The following is a 23,647-nucleotide window of genomic DNA, read 5'->3' on the forward strand; positions in this document are numbered from 1 at the left end:
AAAAAACACATTACTCTTAAAAGAAGTTAAGTCAAGCCCATGCTATAGCGAACCGTGGATACAAATATGTTATATGACTGATTTGCTCAACAACCAATCGTAGCGTTGATAGATTCGACACCGTCCAGTCATTTCGACTGAAAGGCGGGATCTAACCTTACATCATCAGGATGGGCTGAAAAAACAATTTGACAGCTCGTCAGGTAGCAGAGCAGCGAGCGGAGGAAACGCTTCCTGCATTCAATGTTAGTTTAGTTCTTTGATTCTTGGCCTGTTCTTGCTATTGCGTCGATTGCAGTTTCGCCATGACATCTACCCAAGACGAAAACAATAAGGAAAAGGTAAGTTGAATGTGTCTTTGCGTGTAATCTTTGTTAAACTGCATCGTAACTGAATTGCTGGTAGCAGTAAGGTAACGTTAACATTAGTTAGCTAACACTGTCGGCTGCTTTCTCGTAAGTGTTCTGCGCTAGTTTGTGTTGTTTTCTGCCAACACAACGCTAGTCTCCGGCTAAAGCTAATGGTAACCAACCTTTTAGCTTTAAGGTTAGCGATAAAACTACCAAAAAATAACGGTAAAGTAATGTTAACGCTTAGCGAATAATTTAGCTTTACTGTTGTTAGTCTGCATGTAATGTTAACGCTCTTTGGCGATTGAAAAGTGACATAAAAGTAAAGTAACAGTAACATTAGCCTGTGTGCTTTACGTAGTCAGTTTTACAGCACTTTGACTTTATTATATTGACAGAGCTGTGCATCCTAGTAGCTTGTTGTAACTCAGAGGACTGTGTTAGCTAACGTTAGCAGTCTAACCTGTGGCAAGACAAGTTTACTAACAAGATAATTAATTTAATTTAGCAGGATCTGTTTTTGAGGGGTAACATTACCGTTAACCTCATGCAACGTCATACCATTGCCTGTTACCTTGATCATCTTCATGTCACATTGCAGTAAAAACGCTGGGGAGTGGTAGTTTATTGCATAGCAGTGAAAGAGAAGTATGACATATAATGTGTAAGTGGCCAAGGTGACACATATCAATAGATGTTACTGGACAGAGGTATCTGTCAGTGACTTGGGATCATAAACATTTATAAATCACGCACGGCATCGTTATATTATATCCAGCAGTAGCTTTTCAGTATGCTTATTTACTGATGAAACATGCTTGAGATATTGTTTGTCATAAGCTAGGAAAGGTAAAGCAGCATACCTTAAACCAACAGTGTCATTGCACTGTTGAAGCCAGTTCGGCTTGTTGGGCCTTGAAGCAGCTGAAGGGTGAAGGCTGTCTACAACTGGAAAACTAGGAAACACGCCAGTAGTTCTGTTACGTGTCTTGTCCAAGAACACCTTCACAAGTAGACACGAGGAGCCGGGAGTCAAACCGCTGGCACTGGGGTTTGTAGACGACTGCTTTACCAACTGAGCTAATGCCACCCCACACTATTTTTCAAACCTTTAGAGTTGGACCTGATAAGAAATCCTCATTCCCCCACCAGAGATGTGACACTGTAGATAAACTCTACAGTCAAACTACAGTGAATCAAATGAAATTCATAATATAGTCAAGTATCAAGTCAAGTGAGCAAACAAAAAATAGCATGGAAAGGTTTTGTGTGTGTAGTTAAGATTAGCCAGCTACCTCGTTTGGTGTTGTCTGTAAGCAGCTGGATGCCTCGAATTTCCCTTGAGATTAATAAAATATCTATCTCTTGTATAATTTTTCCTTAGATGCGTTCTGTGTCTGTGGATTTAAACCATGATGCCTCTCTTCTCATCGACATTCCTGATGCACTTTGTGAAAGGGACAAGGTCAAGTTCACTGTCCACACAAAGGTAAAAGAAATTGTTTGTGACCTGTATTTGATTAAATTGATATGTCGAAGGTTCTGTTAATAAAGGATTATTACCTTAACTCTGTTTCCAGACTACACTTAGCTCTTTTCAGAAGCCAGAATTCTCCGTTCCCAGGCAGCATGAAGACTTCATCTGGCTTCATGACACTCTGGTTGAGACAGACGAATATGCTGGCCTAATAGTGAGTTGGACTACTTTCAGACATGACTCTCATACATAGACAGAGATTGTATTATGACTATCTGCCTTCGGTGCCTGTGTTTTCAATGCAGAAAGAAAATATTAAAACACAACACAGTTTTTTTTATTTTTAAGATCCAACTTTCCAATTACTTTTTTAAGAAAATATTGAGAAAAAGATTTTAATTATTTTTTTTCTGCTTTATTATTCTAAGATACCCCCAGCACCCCCAAAACCAGACTTTGAGAGCCCAAGAGAGAAGATGCACAAATTGGGGGAAGGTGAATCCACTATGACCAAGGAGGAGTATGCTAAAATGAAGCAGGAGCTGGAGGCGTGAGTGTTAGACAGTGTAATATTAGATCATTTGCACAACCTACATGAACCCTTTTTTTGCGAAAGCATCTTCTTCTTTTGTATAATGCATGCAATTTCATTTTCTTTTCAGTGAATACCTGGCTGTGTTCAAGAAGACTGTCCAAGTGCATGAAATCTTCCTGCAGAGACTGTCCTCTCACCCCATTTTAAGCAAAGACAGAAACTTCCAGATTTTCTTAGAATATGACCAGGATGTGAGTTCCTCATACTGCTGACTTCCTTTTCTGAGTTGTCCGTTGGCTAGAGAGGAAGTTGAGTTTACTGGACACTTGTGACTACATGGCTTACATCCTGCTGCGTTCAGCAATTATACTTATCTGTGTAGCCTTGTTACTCAGTAGCTCTTCATGCTTTAGGTAGTAGTGATAAACAAGCATCATCTACAGTTGTGCACTACAGCGTACATACAAAAATGGTGAACTAGTATAGTTGTTACTTTAGTCCCTGTTTAAATCTACTACACCATATTGCTTAAACCAAAAGTATTATTCATTTCAATTTAATGGATATATGTTATATGTTCTGTCATTTTAGCTCAGTGTGAGAAGAAAGAATGCCAAGGAAATGTTTGGAGGATTCTTTAAAAACATGGTGAAATCGGCTGATGAGGTCCTTATCTCAGGAGTGAAGGTGGGCCTACATTATCGGCTTACTGTATATACACACAACAGTAGAGACCCAGCATCATAGCCACTTCGCTTAATACCTTGTGTTTGTTTCCCACTCAGGAGGTTGATGAGTTTTTTGAGCAGGAGAAGACGTTCCTGCTGGACTACTTCAGCAAGATAAAGGATTCCACTGCCAAAGCAGAGAAAATGACCCGCTCACACAAAAGTATGATCAGATGGGATTTTGAGTGGTACAGAACTCTTCAATTTTGTTCTGTATTAACTGATAATTTCTATTATTATAGATATTGCAGACGATTATATTCACATCTCTGCCACTCTGAACAGTATCTCTGCTGACGATACTACAGCAAGTAAGAAGTGAGTGTAATATGTAATTTAGTGATTGTTTATGCAAAAACATACTTGTTGATGAAGATTGTAAGCAGTGATTCTGCTTTATCCGTATCTTGTGGACAAATCAATGCATGCATGGGCATTTATCACGTGCATAATCCCAGTATTTTTCAGTTATGGCTTTAACTTTTTTCAGGCACCTAGAGAAGTTATCAGACCTGTTTGAGAAGCTCAGAGTAAGTAGACCCTCATATTATAAGAAACTCTGCATGTATCCATGCACCATGGTAGCTAATGCAGGCTTTTGTTTGTGCCTCTGCAGAAAGTGGAAGGAAGAGTAGCATCTGACCAGGAGCTAAAACTCACAGAGCTGCTAAGATACTACATGAGAGACATCCAGGCAGCTAAAGTGAGACATTTTCTGCCTTCAAACAAAATGCACTGATTCACAGCTATGTTGCTTGTTTATGCAGATCACCCTGCTTTATTTCAGCATCATATTTCCACCAGACAGAATATAACTCATTATAATACAAACACTCACTGTCTTTGATACGTAAATCTAAACCTAAGATAAGATTAGGTTCTGAATTAATCATTATTCACTGTTCATTAATTCCCTATTCATTTGTTCTCATGTTAAACTATCCATTAGGACCTTTTGTACAGGCGAGCCCGGGCGTTAGCTGACTATGAGAACTCTAACAAGGCTCTGGATAAGGCTCGACTGAAGAGCAAGGACATTCCCCAGGCAGAAGAACATCAGCAGCAGTGCCTGCAGAAATTTGACAAGCTCTCAGAGTCTGGGAAAAAAGGTTTGTGCATCCGTGTGTAATAGATGCAAACTGTGTGTGTGTGTGTGTGTGTGTGTGTTGTGTGTGTGTGCGTGTAAAATGGTATGCACTGTGCCTGCCTTTTTTCTAAACTGTACAGTGTTTTTCCTCCTAGAGCTCACCAGTTTCAAGGGCAGACGTGTTGTGGCCTTCAGAAAGAACCTCATAGAGATGGCTGAACTTGAGATAAAACATGCCAAGGTGAGCAAAACAAGACAGCTAACGTCTTTATGTACAATTAAACCTCCGATTGGCAGTTGCAAGAAAAAGTATGTGCACCTTTTGGAATTTCATGGTTTTTCAGCCTTCATTTGTTATAAAATGTGATCTGAGCTTCACCTTATTCAAGCGTATCAACAAACATAATAGGCCTAAAATTATACCACAAAAAAAATCACATCTTTCATGTCTTTATTGAGAACAACCATAAAAACCTCATAGTGCTACTGGAAAAAGTATCTGAACCCTAGGAATGAACAACTGGTTGACCTCAACCAGGCTCTTCCTGTAGCTGTGGATCAGACCTGCACATTGTTCAGGAGGAATTTTAGCCCATTCTTTCTGCATAACTGCTTTAGCTCCGTCATATTCTTTGGACGTCTCATCTGTGGCTCCCTTCAAGTCGTTCCATAGCATCTCTACTGGGTTGAGGTCTGGGCTCTGACTTGACCACTCTAAAAGGTGGATTTTGTTTTTCTGAAGCCATTCTGTTGTGTGTTTAGGGTCATTGTCCTGTAGCATCACCTAATGTACATTAACATGACATTCTCATATTATCCTGAATAATTTTTTGATACATTTGGGAATGTATCCTTCCCCCCTAATCACTGCAAGCTGTCTAGGCCCTAATGCAGCAAAGCAGCCCCAAATCATATTTCCTCCAATATACTTTACAGTTGGGATGATGTTTACATGATGATAAGCAGTGACCTTTTTATGCCAAATGTAGTGCTGTGTGTTCTTTCCAAATAGTTCTTATCTTAGATTCATCAGTCCACAAAACATTTCACCAATACTGCTGTGGAGTCTCAGTGTGGTCTTTAGGAAAACTTCATGAATCTGGTAATGTTCTTTTTAGTAAGCAGCAGCTTCCTTCGTGTTGTCCTGCCATAGACACCCTACTTGTTCAATGTTTTATCTACTCACAGACTAGACTCACAGATGTTAGCCAGTTCCGATGGTGCCTTCAAATCTTTAGCTTCACTCAGGGTTGTTTCTTTACCTCATTAATGAGTGTTATAAGACATATAAGATCAGAATTTTTTTGTGGTATTATTTTAAGCACATTATATTAGTTAATACTCTTGACTTAGATAAAGATCAGATCACATTTTATGACAAGTGCAGAAAACCATGAAATGGGTTCACATACTTTTTCTTTTCACTGTATATGTAGCATATATACAATAGACTTATCTTTGTTTGCTGGATAAGTTGTTTAAACACCACATAATCCTGTTTCCTTATAAAGTTAGCCAGCAATTATATTTAGGTTTTTCTTCTGAGTTGCCTCTGTGTTTGAAATGTGCTGCATAAGTAAAGCTGCTTTGCCTTGCCCTGTTTCCATAAATAATACCCGTGTTATACACATGTAAACTCAATATAACCAGAATTCAAGTGCACATTAAATATTGTTTGTTTTCCTTTTTTCCTTCTGTACTGTTAGAACACTGGCTAGGCTTTGTTTGAAATCACTGAATCTTTTCTGTATATCACGTCAAGTATGTAATATACAGATTAGAATGTACTACTATATGACTATATAAATATAATACTGTTTTCCCTGTATTCCACAGAACAATGTAACTCTATTGCAGGGATGCATTGACATGCTTAAGAGCAACTGAAAAGTGTTCCTGTCCTACCACCACTAAGTGACCAGTAGCATATGGATTCCTGGCGTCCCAGGGGCCTTTGCATCGACATCAAAACCCTATTTCTGCTCACACCCAGGAGTCTAGTGCCACTTCTTTAAAATCCTGCACGAGACCAAGTGTCTTGTAAGCAGAATGTCTATGTGTTTACAGGGTCCCTGTTTTCTGGTCTATGGTCCATCCTTTTCCATTGTTTAAGGAAGCCTAACTCAGTGTGAATGCCTTTACAGGACAAGGCTGCCAACATTAAGGTCTTCCAAATCTTTTGCAGCACCAACAGAGGTGTTTTTCTTATGAGTTCTTGGCTCTTATTTTTACATTATGCACAGAAATAGAAATCTTGCTTTTTCAGTTTCTCCATATTCTCCAACTAACCTCCTTCCTCATGTACATTTTTAAATACCTTTTTTTTTTTTTTTTTTTTTTAAGGCTTAGAGATTTTTTTTTCACACTTAGTCATAACCATTTTTATGATCCATATGCTTACTGTTTGGGGATTTTCTTTTTTTTTTCATTTGTTAAGCGAATAGTTCTACAAAAGCAAAACTAGTGCCTGGGGTAAAAACATCCTCATGCTCTGCATTCCTGAGCTCTGAGATTACCGTACAACCATACCAGGATTCTGGTAATGAAACTCATGACTGACGAGACAGATCATCTTCAAATGCTCAAAAATAGTTTTGTTCACTTCAGAAATGGACAGTTGGATTGTTATTCCACATTACTAAAGGTGCATATATGGATTGATCGAGAGAGTTACAGCTAGACCAGTGAAGAGAAGAAGTTAAAAAAATAGGCTGCTTGAGCATCTAAGAGTTTTGTCAAGAAGACTTAACATTAGTAATGACTGAGTTTCTGTTTTGATTACATTTTCATAGAGCTATCATAATACTTATGCACTACATTTATTTCTCCACAGCTCCCCCGCCACACAGCTCTGCTTTTTCACTCTGTCCTTTTCAGTGTCTAATTATGGTTGTTTGTCATTATTTTGCCCTAAATTCCCCTTTTGTTAACGGGGTCCCATGTATCCGATTTGATATGTTTTCACTATGTTCAGTCCTAAAAAGAGTCACTAAAACTGTGAAAATATACTTTGCAGTCATGACCATGCTCAGTGGAGTGTTAAAATGCATAATGCATAATAGTTTTATAAGAAATTGAATGTATTTCTAATGGATTCCAACTGTGTGAATTCCTTTACGTGATGCTTTTCTTACAGCATTTTATAAATTTGTAATGATGCCATTGAATAAATCCTACTTTCCCATATTTTGCTCTATGTCTTTTCTGCATTTGCTTTACTTAATTTGTTTTATATTTTTTCATTTATGATATGTGTGGCAGTTACAAGTTTCACAAATTGATTGTGTATTTTAAAGAGCCACCCATTGTACCACTAGATGGCAATATCAATTTATTCATCCTGATCTGTTCCCATGTGTGGGCCCTTGAATTTAAACACAGCTGTTTGCATGTTTGTGTTAAATCCATTGACCGCTGCAGATCCTGTGATGGGACAGTGTGGTGTATTAGGTAGGCTGTGAGGAAATGCCAGAGTGCTCATGGGAATTACCAATACCAAAAGGCACATTTCCAACTGTAAGCAACGTGACCTAAGCAAACAACCAGCAGTGAAACATTAAGAGTCTGTGAAGTTTAAATACATCTAGATTTAGTTTGTACCAAAGGAAACCTGGTATTTTTTTTCATAAAAGCTATGATGTCAATATTTCTTTATAACGTGTATAGAGACAAAACATCTAGCAAACTGACATTATGGATTCATTTCAAGCACTTGTTCCCCTATTTCCAATAAAAGGACGGTAACAGTCCTGTAAAGGCTTTGGCCCGACTGAGACGTGAAGGAAGAACATTGTAGCAAGTGTGTGCTTAGAAAACCTGTCCGTGATGGATTAGCCAATATTGACATCACTAGGCGTGCAGTCACACTGACCTGTATGGTTTGGTTGATTCACTGATTGGATGAAACCACAGACTACAACCAATGAGATCATAACACGCTATCAGTACAAACACATTAGTTTGCCAACTGCGATCAGAGCAAACAGTAGTTTGAAGGTACGACATCAAAGGATGACTGCCATGGTGGATCCCAAGGATGAGGCCTCATTTTGGAACATGAAGAGTAATAAGTAAACTAAAGTTAGTGTAGGAACAGTTCCCCTGCTCCCTTAAAAACTGAATTTAGGAGTTTAGGAGGATCAACTTTATCAAACATCAACATCTAGTTGATTCCACTGTTTAGTCACATGGCCAGTCATTACAAACAGACTTGATTGCCTTCATATTTCTCAGTTTAAAGAGTCGATTACTTTATAGCCGCAGCCTTTGAAGCCATTTTGCACCAGAGTCAAAACAAACACATCCTGCCAGGCTGAGTTTCCATTGTTAGATGGCTCTTCAAGCGACAAAATACAAGAAACTCAGGAGAGTCTTAACTCTTAATCAGTGCATGCTGGGAAGTCTGCTAATGTGCTAGTTTTTCTCTTAGCAGTACATTTATTCAATTAGTCATTTACAGTTTTAAAGTAGACATTATAATTAAGTTAAATTAACAAGACTTAGATATTTTTATCACATTAACAGGCAAAGATTAGTTGATTCTACTGCATCCTTGTATCCTGTGTGAGTGTGCCGTATTGTGATGATGAATTAATCTGCTTGCTTCAAAGACTTTTGCAGATTTAAGTAGTGCTTAGATAATTTACAGGCTCTATTGCATGATGAGACATTGATGAGACTAACACTGTGACACACACACATAACTATGACAACAAGGACATACCAAGTGGGACGTCTGTACAATTGGTATCACATCACATGTACTTTGACACATGTTGATGATGATGTTTCTGAGTCTCACCACTTGGGTTGAGCTCATGGATATGTGAACTACAAAGCACCAGCATGCCAACTCTTTAAATATGCTGACTGACCCTGTAAAAGTGGCTGGTTCATGCACCACAGCTCTACACTGTTGAGCTGAAAAAACATGATAAGCGCAGACAAAAGCCTTGGAGCAGGACTGGAGGTATAAAGCATGAAGGCCGCCTCAAACAGAAAGCGTGTCCTCTGAAGCAACTCATTGTAGAAACGTGCACCTGCAGGGCTTGCTGACGTAACTGAACTCTCTGTGCTTCCTCATTGAAACAGGATACCTATTCTAGATTCCCATCAGGTGCAATTTAAATTTGTTTTTCCTCTCTGCTTTCCCCTTAAATAATGCAGTTCCTTGTCATTAACACAACACTTAAAAGCTCAAAGGATCAAAAGATTTAGTAAGTTGTGTGCTTTGTCTTTTCTAGGCTTGTGTCTCCTGCCCTGCTTAGGTAGTGTTTTCATACATGCACACAATATAAAACAATGCCATTTCAAATTCTGAATAATCTTTCACCACCAAGACAAGTTTGATGTCATCACACAACAGAATTACTTTACTACACTATGGCCAGTTAGAAAATACATTTACTGCTAAACGTTTGATGGCTGTCAGAATACAGAGACCGCAAGTGAGAAAGGGGAGTTAAAATGCCACATGTCAGTCACATCAGCCACGCAAAGTGAAGGCAGAACTACTGACAGGATAGAAAACCAGCAGAAGTTTAAGGTGAAAGCGATCATGGGTGGTAGACTTTGGTTTTACACACTGTCAGTCACATATATTTGGCGCAGCTGTGTATCAAGCAGCAAATGCCTTTGTAGTTATTAAGCAGTTTAGGGAGAGGTTGTGTTAAAGATGCCCATACAAAACAGTTTTCAAATGTGTGACTGGGGTGTTGTCAAAGAAATGTTCCATTATTAGTGCAGAGGAGCTACACATCTGAAAACACCCATACACACATCTCATTCATTGTCATTATAATTTCTCTGTGTCGTTTTCTGTTCGTTAAAATAATGGAAGGTGTGGTAAACGTGCCTTCCAAGGACTTTTCAGAACTTGAACGTCACTCGTGCTAACAATGTTATCCTGCAGCTTTTAGGTGACCTTTCAGGTGTGGCTGTTGATGATTATTTCTTGGAAGCCTGTAGCCTCGCTTAAAAACGTACATTTGAATGTGTAAACGAAACTTAACTGGTGGCAACACCTATTAGACACATTAGTAGTAAATAAAAGTAGAAGTCATTCATTCATAGTATCATATATGCAGTGTATTTACGCATCAGGGATGAAAGCTTTATGCAAGGATTGCCAACTTAATCTGTTCCGCCAAGTAGGACTAAACTAAGCAGGCTATGTCAGGCTGAATTTCATGGAGAAAGATGTTCAGGGTGTCTTGACATTTTCCATCTGGTTAAACAACCATAAAAAGGTGTCTGTCTCTCCGGCTTTACTTCATAGGCTACAGCTTCAAACAAGAGCTAGATGAGTGAACAAGCTGACTCAAGACAGTATGTGACAGGGTGTAGGAGTTAGTGTTAATATGATATTAATAACATTAAGGCTACTAAAGGGAAATCCAAAAGAGGAAACTTAAGCCTGATAGCTTACAGCTAACTGTGTCCAGCATAGGCCTAATAGAAAGAAATACAGGGCTCTGTGGAGAAAAGTATGAAGAAAAACACTTAAGAAAGGATCTGTAGCCTACTTGAAAAGAGCAGCACTCCACTTCAACGTACTTACATACTTTGCATATGAAACAAACCACCTTTGACTGACTGAGAACTACCAAGCTAAACGAGCCTTTTCTTGTAAGACAGAACTAACCACGAAAGACTTCAATTCCCGGCATGTTCGTTTCCGGGTGGAGTGCCTCACAGCCAATCAGAAGCCTCCTGGATTTATGGCAGCTATCTGGGGCACGGGGCCAGCACGTCTAGTCAGCTCGAAGTGCCACGACTTCACAGTGGACACGGATCCTCAAGCGGACTGAGGGGGAGAGCTCAGGAAAAAAATCAAGTTAGCCGCATAGCTGGAGAAATCTAAGTAAGCACCTTTGCACAGAAGTCACTTCATCTGCTAGTCAAAGCTTTTTGCCCTGTGCTCATTCCTTTTAAAGCCAACACACGCAGCTACATCAGCAGGAAGGTAAGTGTGGGAATCTTGGAATTTTTTATTCATTGAGCCTGTGTTAGCTAACTGGCTATCTACTGCCTGCTCCTCCGCTAACTACTAGTACAGCCAGTTAAAGTTATCCGAAAAATGATTTTAGATGTGCTTCCTCACTGGTTATTTAGTTTACGAAACAATTATCGCCCTTAGAGTGCAGTTTCGTATCGTAAAGCGAGACTTTATAACATAACGTGCAGGACGTTAGCCAAGTTCATTGATTCATAGTATTAGCTGCGATGCTAACTTGCAAATATTGATAAAAAAAAAAACACATCATATTAAAATGTATGCGACTACACAGTCTTTAGTTGGTTTAATGCATGTTTAAAGGGAGAACGAGCTAAGAGTTTATTGTCTACCCGTTTTGGTGTCAGTATGATAATATCGTTTGTAAAGCTAGTTAGTGTCAACTTTTAGTCCTGTCTTACAGGACATTAAATGCACTTTCATCCTCACAAAGTCATCCTGAGTGAGTCTTTCTTCAGGTAGTCGTCTGTGCAGTGTGAGTGGAGATGCACTGACGTGTGACATCGCAGAGTAGGAGGCAGGACTGACTCTTCCCTTCCCCTCAGATTTTGGACTCAGTAGTAAACGTGGATTCTGGTTTTTCTCTATCGTCTCACGGTGTTGATTAAAAAAAAAAAAAGTCCAGATTAACTTTGATTTGCTTTGTTTTCATGATATAAACGTGAATTCAATTTAATAATAAATATTACCATTGTAACTTATTATGCTGCAAGAATAAACCAAAGAAGGTCAGCTGCCATCTACATTCAGCCAACTTAACCCTGCAGGCAAAAATACTGTGCTTGGTTTGTAACAGGACCCTTTAAGAGCCTTAAATGAGTGGTTGAAAAACCCTTTAAGGGATGTTTTTTACTAGGCAGGAAATTAACACTAACCATGAGCCACCTGATGGAAATTTTCGCAGTTGCTGGAAATATTATGTATTACCCAATTTTCTCTGTAATCTCTTTTTTCTCCCTGTGGTTTACGTTTCTTTTCCAGCCATACCTTTATATTTAGGTTGTTTAATAGTGTACATTTTAATTTATACAAAACTCTGAATATTAATTAAACAGTAAATAAACCAGAAACAGTACACATTAGTATATTTGTACATGTAAGTACTATAATAATAATAATGGATCATTCTAACCGTAATTTGATAAAGATATTGTTGGTGGAGTTGCATTAGCAGCATATTAATAAAAAATTAGAAGTTTAATGTTGAAAGAAACAGGACATGTTAAAGTGAAATACTGAGATTATCTTTTTTTTTTTTTTTTAACAGAAATGTGTCCTAGAAGACTTTCAGTTCAATTCCGTGCCTTACCTACATTAGATGGCAACATCATTAAGCAGAGTGTAGTTCATGTAGTGTACATGTAGTTCTGAAATTTGAGCTATAAGAACTGATTTCAGGGGATTTGACCAGCTGCTATTTGCCACATGGTTTGCTGGTAAGATTTGCCAGTCTGCTTTTGTGTAGCCCTAAGGTAAGAACATTTGGGAATAATAGTGACACCTTGAGGATGTTGATGGTAAAGACTGGCTGTTTGCCATGTATCATTCATCATAGTTCTGTCAGACTTAGAGATTTAGATTACATATGAAATACTACATGAAAATCTAAGTCTTTGATTGTGTGTAATCAGCAGTTTTATTTAGAAAAATATTCTTTGCGTTAACAAAGTCTGCCACTCTCTTTTTAGGTTAACTGAAATTGAACAATGGATATCTATGACCCTCAGACCCTTGGGATAATGGTGTTTGGTGGATTTATGGTAATCTCTGCCGTTGGGATTGCTCTTGTCTCCACCTTCTCTATGAAAGAGACATCTTATGAGGAGGCTCTGGCTAAACAACGCAGGGAGTTGGGCAAGAGCCAGGCTGTTCGCTCTGAGAAAAAGAAGAAGGACAAAGTGTCTGAGAAGAAGAGCCGTGGAAAGAAGAAAGAAGAAAAACCCAATGGAAAGATCCCAGAGCAGGACAATAATGAAGAGGCTGCTGAGGCTGATGCAGTCATTGAGCCTAACATTGCCCCAGTTGTAGCTGCTGCTGCTGCTGTTGCTGCTCCTGTCCCTGAGCTTGTCAGTGCTTTTGAGGTTAAACCAACTTCAACTCCAGCACCAGGAGACACCCAAGCCAAGGCTGCTGCTGAACCAAGCCCTGCTCCTGCTGAGCCCTCACCTGCACCATCTCCGAAAGATAAAAAGAAGAAGAAGGCAACTAAGATCGAGCCAGCTTCTGCCCCGCCTGCTCCACTTGCAACTGCCCCTGCACCAGTCAAGTCAGCCCAGGCCTCTGTGTCTTCCAAAGCAACCACACCACCCTCTGCACCTGCCCCATCAAAGGCTGCCCCTGCATCAACTAAGCCTGCTGCTGCTCCATCCTCAGCTAAACCTGCTGCTGCCACAGCTTCAGCTAAACCTGCTGCTGCCACAGCTTCAGCTAAACCTGCTGCTGCCCCAGCTTCAGCTAAACCTGCTGCTGCCCCAGCTTCAGCTAAACCTGCTGCTGCCCCAGCTTCAGCTAAACCTGCTGCTGCCCCAGCTTCAGCTAAACCTGCTGCTGCCCCAGCTTCAGCTAAACCTGCTGCTGCCCCAGCTTCAGCTAAACCTGCTGCTGCCCCAGCTTCAGCTAAACCTGCTGCTGCCACGGCTTCAGCCAAGCCAACTGTGGCACAAGCTTCAGCCAAGCCCGCTCCTGCCCCAGCTTCAGCCAAGCCCACCACTGCCCCAGCTTCAGCAAAATCTTCTCATGCATCAGCCAAATCTGCCCCTTCTGCTGCTACAGCACCATCTAAACAAGCCTCTGCTTCAGCTAAGTCTACATCTGCTCCACCCAAGACTGCTTCAGTGCTGGAGACTGTTACTAAAGATGTTTCAGTGAAGGCAGTGCCCCCTATGGGATCGCAGCAGGCTCCTACTGTTGCAGTAAAAACACAGGAGCCCAAGAAAAAGGCCTCAAAGAAGAAGTCTGAGCCTGGTATGCAGATGTTTTATACATAGTTATTCATCTTTGTGCAGTTTTATCTGTACGTTTTACCTTGTACTTCATTTTATGTAATAATTGTTGTAGTTTTGAAGTAGTTTTTAAAGGTGAACTCTTAAAACATGGTTGTCCGGGTAGGAGCTTCATTACTCATAACACTGGTAATAGTAATTTGATTTGAACATTTAGAGGTGGAATTTCTGTCTGTGTAGTTGAGACAGATGTTTATACACTCATAGTATAGTGTAGTAATACCCTGCCAGTACTGATGAACTTCTTAGCTGTGTACACTGTGGAGAGGAGTGCCAATGGCAGTGGTGGGTAATGTCTGGCACTTAGCTCTCGAGGGCATAGAGCACACCAGCTTGTCCAAACACCGTTGCCCTGCTTTGTTAACTGACAAAGGCTCTCAGTGCCCTGACAATGGGTTGGGAGGGGGGCTGGAGTTCTCCTTTGCCTGAGGCTTGTCTCTGCCTGGTGCTGCAGTGCCCCATCGTTCTGCCAGCTAAAACTACCCAGGGTCCCAGACCCAGAGACCAAGTAACCACCTTTTCCTGACATCATAATGCGCTTTAATACTGTCTGTATTTTAATTTTTGTTGAAATACATTATGAATTCCTTGTAATATATGTGTTTCATTTCATTATGTTGTCTCTTTAGTGGCTGTGGTGGATTCAGCTGATGCTCCCTTGTACCTGCCCTACAAAGCTCTGGTGTCCACCATCAGTAGCATGGTGTTCAGTGAGGGAGAGGCTCATAGGCTCATCGAGATCCTTTCTGAGAAAGTTGGCATCATTCAAGACACTTGGCACATGGTATGAGTGGGGGGAAAAAACAACCTTGCGACTCACTAGAGAATACAGGCACTTACTAGATAGTTCACTGACTGCCTTTGGTACTTGGAGATTTAATGTTTTTTGTTTTTGTTTTTTTTTTATCTTTCTGTGTATGTTTGCATTTTCAGGCAACTCAAAAAGGAGATCCAGTGGCCATGCTGAAGAAACAACTGGACGAAAGGGAGAGACAACTGATGGCCGAACAAGAGGATTCATCTGCAGCAAAGAACCGTCTGAGAGAGCTCACCAAGGTTAGCCAATACAACTGTTACCTTTACAGCCTGTAGCCATGGCAGCCACATGGCTACAGGCAAAGGCTCCTATTACTCATTAAATCAGGAAACAAAATTGCTGAATGGATGCAAATCTTGTTGTTCTTCGATTCTTGCTACTGGTGAATCTAAAGGTGTAAGTTTGAAAAAGCTGTTGTTGACTGAATTTAAAGATATTAAAAATATGTACTTACATTTGGATTACAGTCTTGTTACAGTCTTTTGTGTTTTGTCCTAAAGGTGGCACTAGAAGAGACAGAATAATCAGAATACACACACCACATCCATTAAAATAGTTTCACTCAATTCCATGTCATTATACCATTATACAAAATATGTTGTTATTATTATTTATATGTTTCATGTAGTATCTGTGTTAGCCTGTGAGTGGCAGTAGATGAAAAGGCATGGTTATGGCGTGATTTTACTCAATCGAGGTCATGGCAGTCTACAAAGTAAATCATAAAGGTCATTATCAAGAAAAGTGAATGTCTGACTCTAACTGTCATCAGCAAATTAAATGAAAATGGCTCATTGCTCTTTGGCCATAGGCGCATCAGAATGAATCTAAATGTGCTCTCTGACTGTGCTCTTTTTATCAGGAGCTGTCTGTGGAGAAGTCCAAGGTGGCCAGTGTGGAAACGAGGCTGACTTCTCAGTTGAATAAAAGGGAACAAGAAATGATTGCTCTGCAAGCTCGCATGCAGGCCAGCTACCAGGACCATGTGGCCCAGACCCAGAGACTCAATGCAAAGGTTAGTTTTCATGGTCAGGTATTACAGTCTATTCATGTACATATCAGATTTGTACATTTAATTTTTTTGTTGTCATATTGTCCCACTGGTTGTCTAATTTCCAACAAGAAGTGAAGTGATGTTTTTTGTAATTTATTGTTCCAAGAAGGATTTAAGCCTAAACAGCCGCCCAAGGTGAAAAGTCCAATATGTCTAGTTTATTAAAAAGAAAAACAAACTCTTCCTCTTGCCAGATCCTCAGCCTGCAAGACCAACTGGAAAAGGGCCCCAATGCTCAACTTGCCCGTCTTCAGCAAGAGAACTCCATTCTCCGAGATGCCCTCAACCAAGCCACTAGTCAGGCCGAGAGCAAGTGAGTCTTTCTGTGTGACAGTAAATGAAAAGTAGATATGCATGTTAGTGTATTATATAGCTGTTAATAAGGTTTTTAAAATGATTACACTGTGTGTAGTCCCAGATTTAAGGTTTGCTGATATTTTCATGAGGCATGTGTCTTTCATTTTTCTCCCTTTGTCTCTTTGGATTTATCTCTGTTTCGTTCTGTCCTTAGACAAAATGCAGAGCTGGCCAAGCTGCGTCAGGAATGTGCAAAGTTAACCAAGGAACTTGGAGAGAAGACAGAAAGTGTGTTTGCAGATGAGCACATCAGAAAAGGGCTGGAGGCCAAAGTCTCTGCTACTGAGAAGCAACTCTCCCTGCTGCAGGTTGGCCTGCCTTGTGGGATATCCACATCCTGTCTGTCATTAATTACACTGCACATGACCAAGCTTCCACATGGAAACAAATGTATTGCAGCGTTTTGTAAAGATTGTTTATTGTTTAAACAACCTGTTTGCTGAGGAGTCTCAAAATACAAGCCTAGGCATTTCCCACCTATCACAATTGGCCCTCTAAGGTTATGGGAAGTTTAATTGTCTTGTAATCACAGAGCTCAGGGCTGAGCTGGAAAGCAGCCATACAATAATGGGGTTGAAGGGAAAATGCAGCACAGCATCAGCTGAAATATGTGCGAGGAGAGAGGCACCTTTACATCTTTACATGTAAAGCCATCTTTACACACAGCACATACTTGTGTTCATTTCCCGGTGTCTTATGCGTACATATTTGTATATACGCCATCCGCCTATGCAGTCTCTGACTGATGGAATGCCGTTGGTTTAAATTACTGCAAGTTATGTGGAGCAAGTGAGTCAGCACTTCCTGACGGTCCTGTGCTCATTTTGTTTAATCATTTACTATCTCTCGCAGCAGTTTAAACAGGTCTATAAACATGTTATGTAATGGCTCAGGCCATTGGCCAGTATATGTTAGAAAGGTTTCTTTTTATAATTTCTTGTATGTTTTGCTGGACTGTGATGAGCTTTCAGCAACAATTAACTGCTATGCTTGAGTCTCTCATAGAAGCACAGGCAGGGTTATCATCTCAAAGCACTTTCTTCAAAAAATATAAACAAACTGCTTGAAATAATGTGAATATTTTTATTTTCATGTTATACAGGCTCAAGCCAAATCGATTTCTGATTGTCCCATAGGTGAATTATCTGTGAATATACTATTTGTCTTTTCCTCTGAGTGTGTGTAGAGATTATTTTTAAAGACAGGGATATTTTAGGCCACATGCACTCTGTGTTTTGTGCTGGCAAGTCGGATCATTAGTGAATCTTTGTCGCCCCCTGCTGACATATTGTGATGAATTCTATTGTCAGGCCAGCCATGCAGAGAGCCAGCAGGCGTTACAGAGGAAACTGGAGGAGGTGTGTGAGGAGCTCAGGACAACACAGAGCAGAAGCAGCAGCCTGCAGGCCACTTTGGACAAAACCCAACAGGACAGCAGCACACTTTCAGGTCAGAGACTGAGGGAAACAGGTTTTTAATGATAACCAAATGTTAAGTCATTGAATTTATTTTGACATATTGATAAAACAAAAAACGGGGGGAACAAAAATTACATTTTAGACTGTTATGGCATGGGACTAGTGGTTATATCACAGAATATAAAATCTGGAATAAGTTATGAGAGCCATGGTTCTTTTCCTGCAGAATTTCAAGTGCGTGTGGGAAGATTGGAGGCTGAGATCAAGGAGCGCTCTACTCAGGTGGATGCCCTCACTGCCCAGCTGGAGGAGACACAGGTAGAGAAAAGTCAGCTTGTGCAGCAGCTGGCCTCCATCAACTCACTGCTTGAAGCCAGTCAGAGCAAAAAGGAAGAGGAAAACAATCAGGTAAAACATATTTAGTCAGTTTGACTTTTCTGACACGGCCAGGTACTTGAACACACATATTTACCTTCAAAAACTCGTCACTTGTGATTCAGCAGGTGAATACTGCAGAGCAGGAACAGCTAAAGCTCAGGTAAGTGTTTGATCTTCCTTTCTTAGGAACTGACACCAGAGCCAGATCTGATACCATTAATGTGTTGATTAATTGCTGTGCCCTGTCTGCAGCCTTCAGGAAAGAGACACCCAGTTGAACACACTTCATGAGGAACTGAAGCAACTGCAGATAAAGAAGGAAGCTGCCGTAAGTCTTGCAGGCATTAAAATCTGCTGCCAAAGAGAATAAGAAATGTTCCTAATTATACTTGTATGTGGACGGTGTCACTGCTAATCACTCTTCTGCCCTAACAGGAGAAAACTATTGTTGAACTTGAGCAAAGAAATAAAAGGTATATCTCTTTTCACTGTTTGCTTAAATCTTACCTAATTACCTCAACTTAGTTTGATTACTTAATCATACTCTTCATTCTCTGTATGAACTGTGTCCCTTCAGTGAGGATGCCAGCCTTATCACATCTCTTCAGGATGAACTAAACAACCTCAAAGAAGAGATGGCACAGCTTAAGAACACACCAGTAAGTTTGCCTCTCAGCACGTTGCATGATTTCACTTCCAGAACTGCACTGCAGGACAAAACATGGTCTCTGTGAATCATTTGCATGTCCTCTGTGTTTTAGCAGTCCGATAGCTCCGCAGAGCTTGGACAAGTACAGAACAGGTAAGTTGGCCTGGGATATGAATACATATACGTCTCGCTTGTTGTTAGGTCTGTTATTTAGATGTCTGCTTTGTCTGTTCTGGTTGTTACTAGTCTGACTGAGAAGGAAGCCCTTGTCACATCACTACAAGAGGAGCTGAGAGAAGTGAGGGAAAAGTTGACCAGTGATGCAGTAAGCCTCTCTTTAAACCCTTGTGGCTTAATCATTTGAGACTGCTTTACTCCGATTTGCTTAACTGACTGTGTCATCCATTGTTTTAGCAGAACGTCATGTCACAGCTGACAGCTTTTCAAACTGAAACCAAAGAAACTCTACAGACACTCTTCCCACAGATCCCCTTAGGGACAGAGCAGGTGAGCAAGGCTCATTCCTGATTATATGGCTCATTATTCTGTAAAACAATGTGCACACCATGTTTTATTTTATGTTTGTGTTTTGTATTCTCCTCACTTAGTCTAAATGGTTGCAAGTATTTACTCAGAAAGCTCAGGAGACTCTCAAACAGCAGAATCAGGATTCTCAGTCAAGCTCAGCTTTGCCGGTAGGTCACAATTTTACACTGTTGCCATATACTTTATTCAATTTAGCCTGGCAGGAGAAGTTCTGAATGTGTGTTGTTTGTTTTAGGAGTTTCTTGAGAAGCTGAAGGAGGCTGAGGAGAACCACGCCTCTCTACAGGCTGAGTGTGAACAGTACAGGACAGTCCTTGCTGAAACAGTAAGTGCCTCAAATTATAATGTTTATTCAACAAATGTTACTTTGAGTACAAACACAAAGTGTATTGATCTCTGTGTTAGAGCTCATTTATTCCTGTCCCCTTACTTGTTTAGGAAGGGATGCTCAAAAATCTGCAGAAGAGTGTGGAGGAAGAAGAGCTGGTATGGAAGTCTAAGATATCGAACTCTGAGGAACAACTGAGGGAGGTAAGTGAATTCACTGTATCTCTTTTCAGACATGCATTGAAACCCTGAACCTCTCTAAACAACAGTCTGTTGGCCCAGCCCTTAAACAGACATTATCCTAACAGCGTCCTTGTCCTACTTCATTTTTTCCTCTCTGTCATTCTACCAGGCTTTGGAGAAGGTCAGCAAACTCGAGGCAGAAAACCAAAGTGTAGAACAGGTAGGGATTCTTACACTCAAATTTAAATCGTGCCTTGTGTTTAACTTACAGGCTAGAAATGTCATCGTTGATTTGTTCTCTCTGCAGTTGAAGGGGCAGATGATGCTTCTGGAAGCCCAGCTGGAGAAGCAGTCCGACAACCAGAGGATCTCAGAGGAGATGGAGGAGGTACATGGGCAGGTCAAAACTACAATTTATAGCAAACTTACTGGGGCTAGCACTTCTACTACATTTTGTGCATTTTAAATGCTTTATCTGACCTCTGACCTTGCTTTATTTCTGTGCTGTGTTCAGCTGAAGCTGCAGCTGTCGCAGTGTCAAACCCAGCTAAATTTGGCCCAGATGGAGACCCAGGCACACAAGGAGGATCTGGCACAGGTAAATGACCTATTTTTTCATCTTCTACTGTTCATATTAATTTACCATTGTAAATGCGTTGAGATGTGTTCAGGAATTTCTGTAAATCCTTTACTAACCTAAACAACCAGCTTGGTAAGCCAAAGGATGGAGAAGTCATAAATGGTGGTTGACTTCCGTTTCAGGTCAGAGAGCAGCTGGGCGAGGTCACAATGCGGGCTCAGCGAGAACAAAATGGCCCAGCTGAGGCTCAACACAGTCAGGTCACAGGGCACCCTTTATTTCCTGTTAGAGAGCACTGGACAGTGACTAGGACACCTATACTTTGTCTTTCCATGATTTCCCAAATAAGCTTGGTTCATTTTAACATAAAAGTCTTTTGATTGGCTTATGTAGGTAATGTGATCACACTGCTAAATCAAGGATGTGGTCTGAGTAAGAGATGACTGAAAATGAACTGTTGTATTTCCAGTCTGTCCAGTTCTCTTTGACAAGACAGTTTTTTGTGCTAACCACTGTTTGCACTGACTGAGTGGATATACCTCTAACCACTGCTTTTTTCTCACTTCTTCCAGCATGCTCACCACTCCTTTTTTTATGTTTTCAGATACTTGTTTTGTAAAATTCTTACTGGAAACAGAATTTTGTGTTTTTGTGTCTTCAGCCTTTCACATGAACTAGTCTAAGAGGGAACTAACTTGGCACACGAGTCCAGCAGCTTTTGTGTGTGTGTGGGTGTAGTGTGGCTGCCTTGGCACAATACTGTTTGCATACACACATGTATGTGTTAACCATTTATCTTTGTGTATATTTATTCTGCGTGTACATATGTTTGCCTACCATTAGGTCCAGAACGAGTTGAGTCAGACAGCTGAGAAACTACATGCAGGGGAGGCTCAGAGGCAGCAGCTCTCAGAAGAGTTTGAGCAGGTACCAGGCATTATCAGTGCTTAGTTTTTTTTTTTTTTTTTTAACATTTTCACACCAAATGTGTTACTTATGGAAAACAATGATGTATGTCGTCAATCCACAGGCCCAGAAGACCATAACAGAACTCCAGGCCCATCTGGATCTTTTGAAAGGTTCTGCCGAGTCAGCACAAACTGACACAGAAGATGTTGCTCAGCTCAAGGTGTGTAAGCAAGTAACACGTAAAACCTTTCGCTGATGCTTAATTTTGTTTGTGTTTGTATTGATGTTTGTGAATGCAGAAAAATGTTTAACATACTGAGACAAAAAAAAAAAAGAGAGAACAAAACTGGTGAGGACACCCACACACCCCTTAATCTAAAAGTGATCTCACTGGAATCAAAGGGAAATAAAATGACAGATTAATTGCTTTTACGTCATTCAAGAGCCCTGGATTAGTATAAATCTCCACCCTTCTGAATATCTCCAAGCAACTGATACACACCTAAACAGGGTACATACAGCTTCGCACACTGATTCATTGTGTCTGAAATTGTGCTGATCACTTCAGAAAATCTGAACTTTCCTATCTATGCCATTCAACGGAGATGTTGTATTTTCCAGCATTGGATCCATGGCATGTCTAAACCAATCATTAATATCTTTAACTTATTTGTTTGTTTTACAGTAGTTTCAGTGTGACCTTTTTTGAACTTCAAACTATTTTTTTAAACTGTTTTATTTCAGTGTCTCATTTTTTACCTCACACCACTTTCCCCAGTGACAGTTAATGTCACAATGCCACTTGGATGTTACTTTTCTCTGAATGAGTGGACACAGCGAGTTACATAACTGGTTCACTGCCACGATTGACAGGTTGATTTGAAAAATAGCTTTATGAAATAGACCAGTCGTCGGGGGGGAAAATGGTGCTTTGGAAAGAATAAAAACTAAGGAACAACTAAAGAGAGTTTTACAGGAATTAGTCCACATTTTGGTTACAGTATGTTTGTAAAGTCTCATGTTTGCCTTCAAATTAAAATGTGCGTCTGCTGCTTGAGCAGGAGCGCCTTGAGAAAGAAAAGAAGCTATCCAAAGATCTGGGCCAGGCAGCCACCAAGCTCCAGCAGCTTCTCAAGGCCACTCAGGAGCAACTGACCAAAGAGAGGGAGACGGTGAGAACACTACAAGACCACGTGGAAGGAAAGGTGAGACAGCTGATTCTAAACTCAGTTAGTGTTGTTGTTGTTTTTTTGACACTAATCTTTTCCATATTCCTGTTTTAAAGGGAGAGTACGTGGAGCTAAAGGAAGGAACATCTGTCTAAGACGTTAACTGCGGACACTACACAAAACTGCCAAATATGCCTTATGATTACCATAGTTACGCATTCCAAAACTATTTCTTTGATGTACTGTAGTTGATAGTTCTTGATTTCTTGCAAGTGTAAGAATCATGTTTGATATGAACATTTCAAATTAAGATTAGAGGAGAGGCTCCTGCTGCAATTTTTTTAATGAAGCCCACATTCCATCAAAAATTCTGGCTATGTCAGAAGTTATTTAAACCCCTGCCTTATATTCCAAACATTTCCCCGTAGTTCAGTGTTAAAAGGGAAAAGCGATTGTACGTCAAACGTACATCAACCTGTGCAATTACTTTGTATGTCTTTTCTATGTGGTTGAATGATGGGAACATTTTATGGTTCAATGATACAGAAACTTTAGGGCCTGCTTTCCTCTATAGCTGGCTGCCAGTACCACACATTGAATTTGAATTTGTATGAATGAATAAACTACAGTGTAGCTCTATGTAATGGCTGTTTGGTGTCTCTGTAATAGCTGCAGTAAAAATGCAATGAAAGCAGTCAGGAGGCAGTAAAAGTTTTTTTTTTTTTGTTTTTTAGTTTCAGATCAATTTATTCAAAGGGTAAGTCGGCAAATAGGTGCAGTGTCCATCATCCTCATGACCTTTAAAAGTTAAAATTTAGTTCAAGATGGCTACCGAGTCATGTTAATGTTCAAACCATGCCACCAGTGTCAAAAGCTGCTCACAAAAACCGGTCTGATCGGCTGCGTGGAGCACAGTTGTAGTTTGTGACAAGAAGTATGACTACACAGAAACATTATCACTGCAGCAGAGATCATAAATCAAAATGGAGGCTCGACTTCTGCACACAGCTCTCTCTGTAGGAGCTTGGTATGTTTAAAGACGTGGCGCTGCAGTCAGATTTATGCA

General features: G+C 40.3%; 2 protein-coding genes across 15 annotated transcripts; both read left to right on the top strand.

The window, feature by feature from the left end:
- The first annotated feature begins 192 nt into the window (after positions 1-192).
- snx5 (sorting nexin 5) lies at positions 193-7,363 on the top strand. The gene is made up of 13 exons (XM_026356338.1): positions 193-341; positions 1,735-1,839; positions 1,931-2,041; positions 2,256-2,377; positions 2,490-2,613; positions 2,954-3,049; positions 3,148-3,253; positions 3,333-3,408; positions 3,581-3,620; positions 3,707-3,793; positions 4,040-4,199; positions 4,333-4,418; positions 6,014-7,363. The coding sequence occupies exons 1-13, from the start codon at positions 306-308 to the stop codon at positions 6,062-6,064; spliced, it is 1,200 nt and encodes a 399-aa protein (XP_026212123.1). The 5' UTR covers positions 193-305; the 3' UTR covers positions 6,065-7,363.
- Positions 7,364-10,915: 3,552 nt separating this feature from the next.
- Positions 10,916-23,220, top strand: rrbp1a (ribosome binding protein 1a). 14 transcript variants are annotated; one of them, XM_026355537.1, is made up of 27 exons: positions 10,916-11,141; positions 12,881-14,156; positions 14,824-14,978; positions 15,128-15,250; positions 15,874-16,026; positions 16,260-16,378; positions 16,577-16,730; positions 17,733-17,871; positions 18,067-18,248; positions 18,344-18,378; positions 18,471-18,546; positions 18,654-18,691; positions 18,796-18,877; positions 18,983-19,020; positions 19,114-19,192; positions 19,282-19,374; positions 19,476-19,562; positions 19,649-19,738; positions 19,852-19,944; positions 20,093-20,143; positions 20,231-20,323; positions 20,438-20,521; positions 20,686-20,763; positions 21,347-21,430; positions 21,534-21,632; positions 22,474-22,617; positions 22,698-23,220. In XM_026355537.1, the coding sequence occupies exons 2-27, from the start codon at positions 12,899-12,901 to the stop codon at positions 22,734-22,736; spliced, it is 3,666 nt and encodes a 1,221-aa protein (XP_026211322.1). In that variant the 5' UTR covers positions 10,916-11,141; positions 12,881-12,898; the 3' UTR covers positions 22,737-23,220. The 14 variants fall into 14 exon arrangements, with proteins under 14 accessions (XP_026211322.1, XP_026211315.1, XP_026211323.1 ...); XM_026355530.1 differs by having other exon boundaries at positions 10,917-11,141; positions 18,341-18,378; positions 18,980-19,020; XM_026355538.1 differs by having other exon boundaries at positions 10,917-11,141; positions 18,341-18,378; positions 18,980-19,020; positions 20,231-20,311.
- Positions 23,221-23,647: the final 427 nt, after the last annotated feature.

Source organism: Anabas testudineus, chromosome 15 (assembly GCF_900324465.2).
Source record: "Anabas testudineus chromosome 15, fAnaTes1.2, whole genome shotgun sequence".
Taxonomy (NCBI): domain Eukaryota; kingdom Metazoa; phylum Chordata; class Actinopteri; order Anabantiformes; family Anabantidae; genus Anabas; species Anabas testudineus.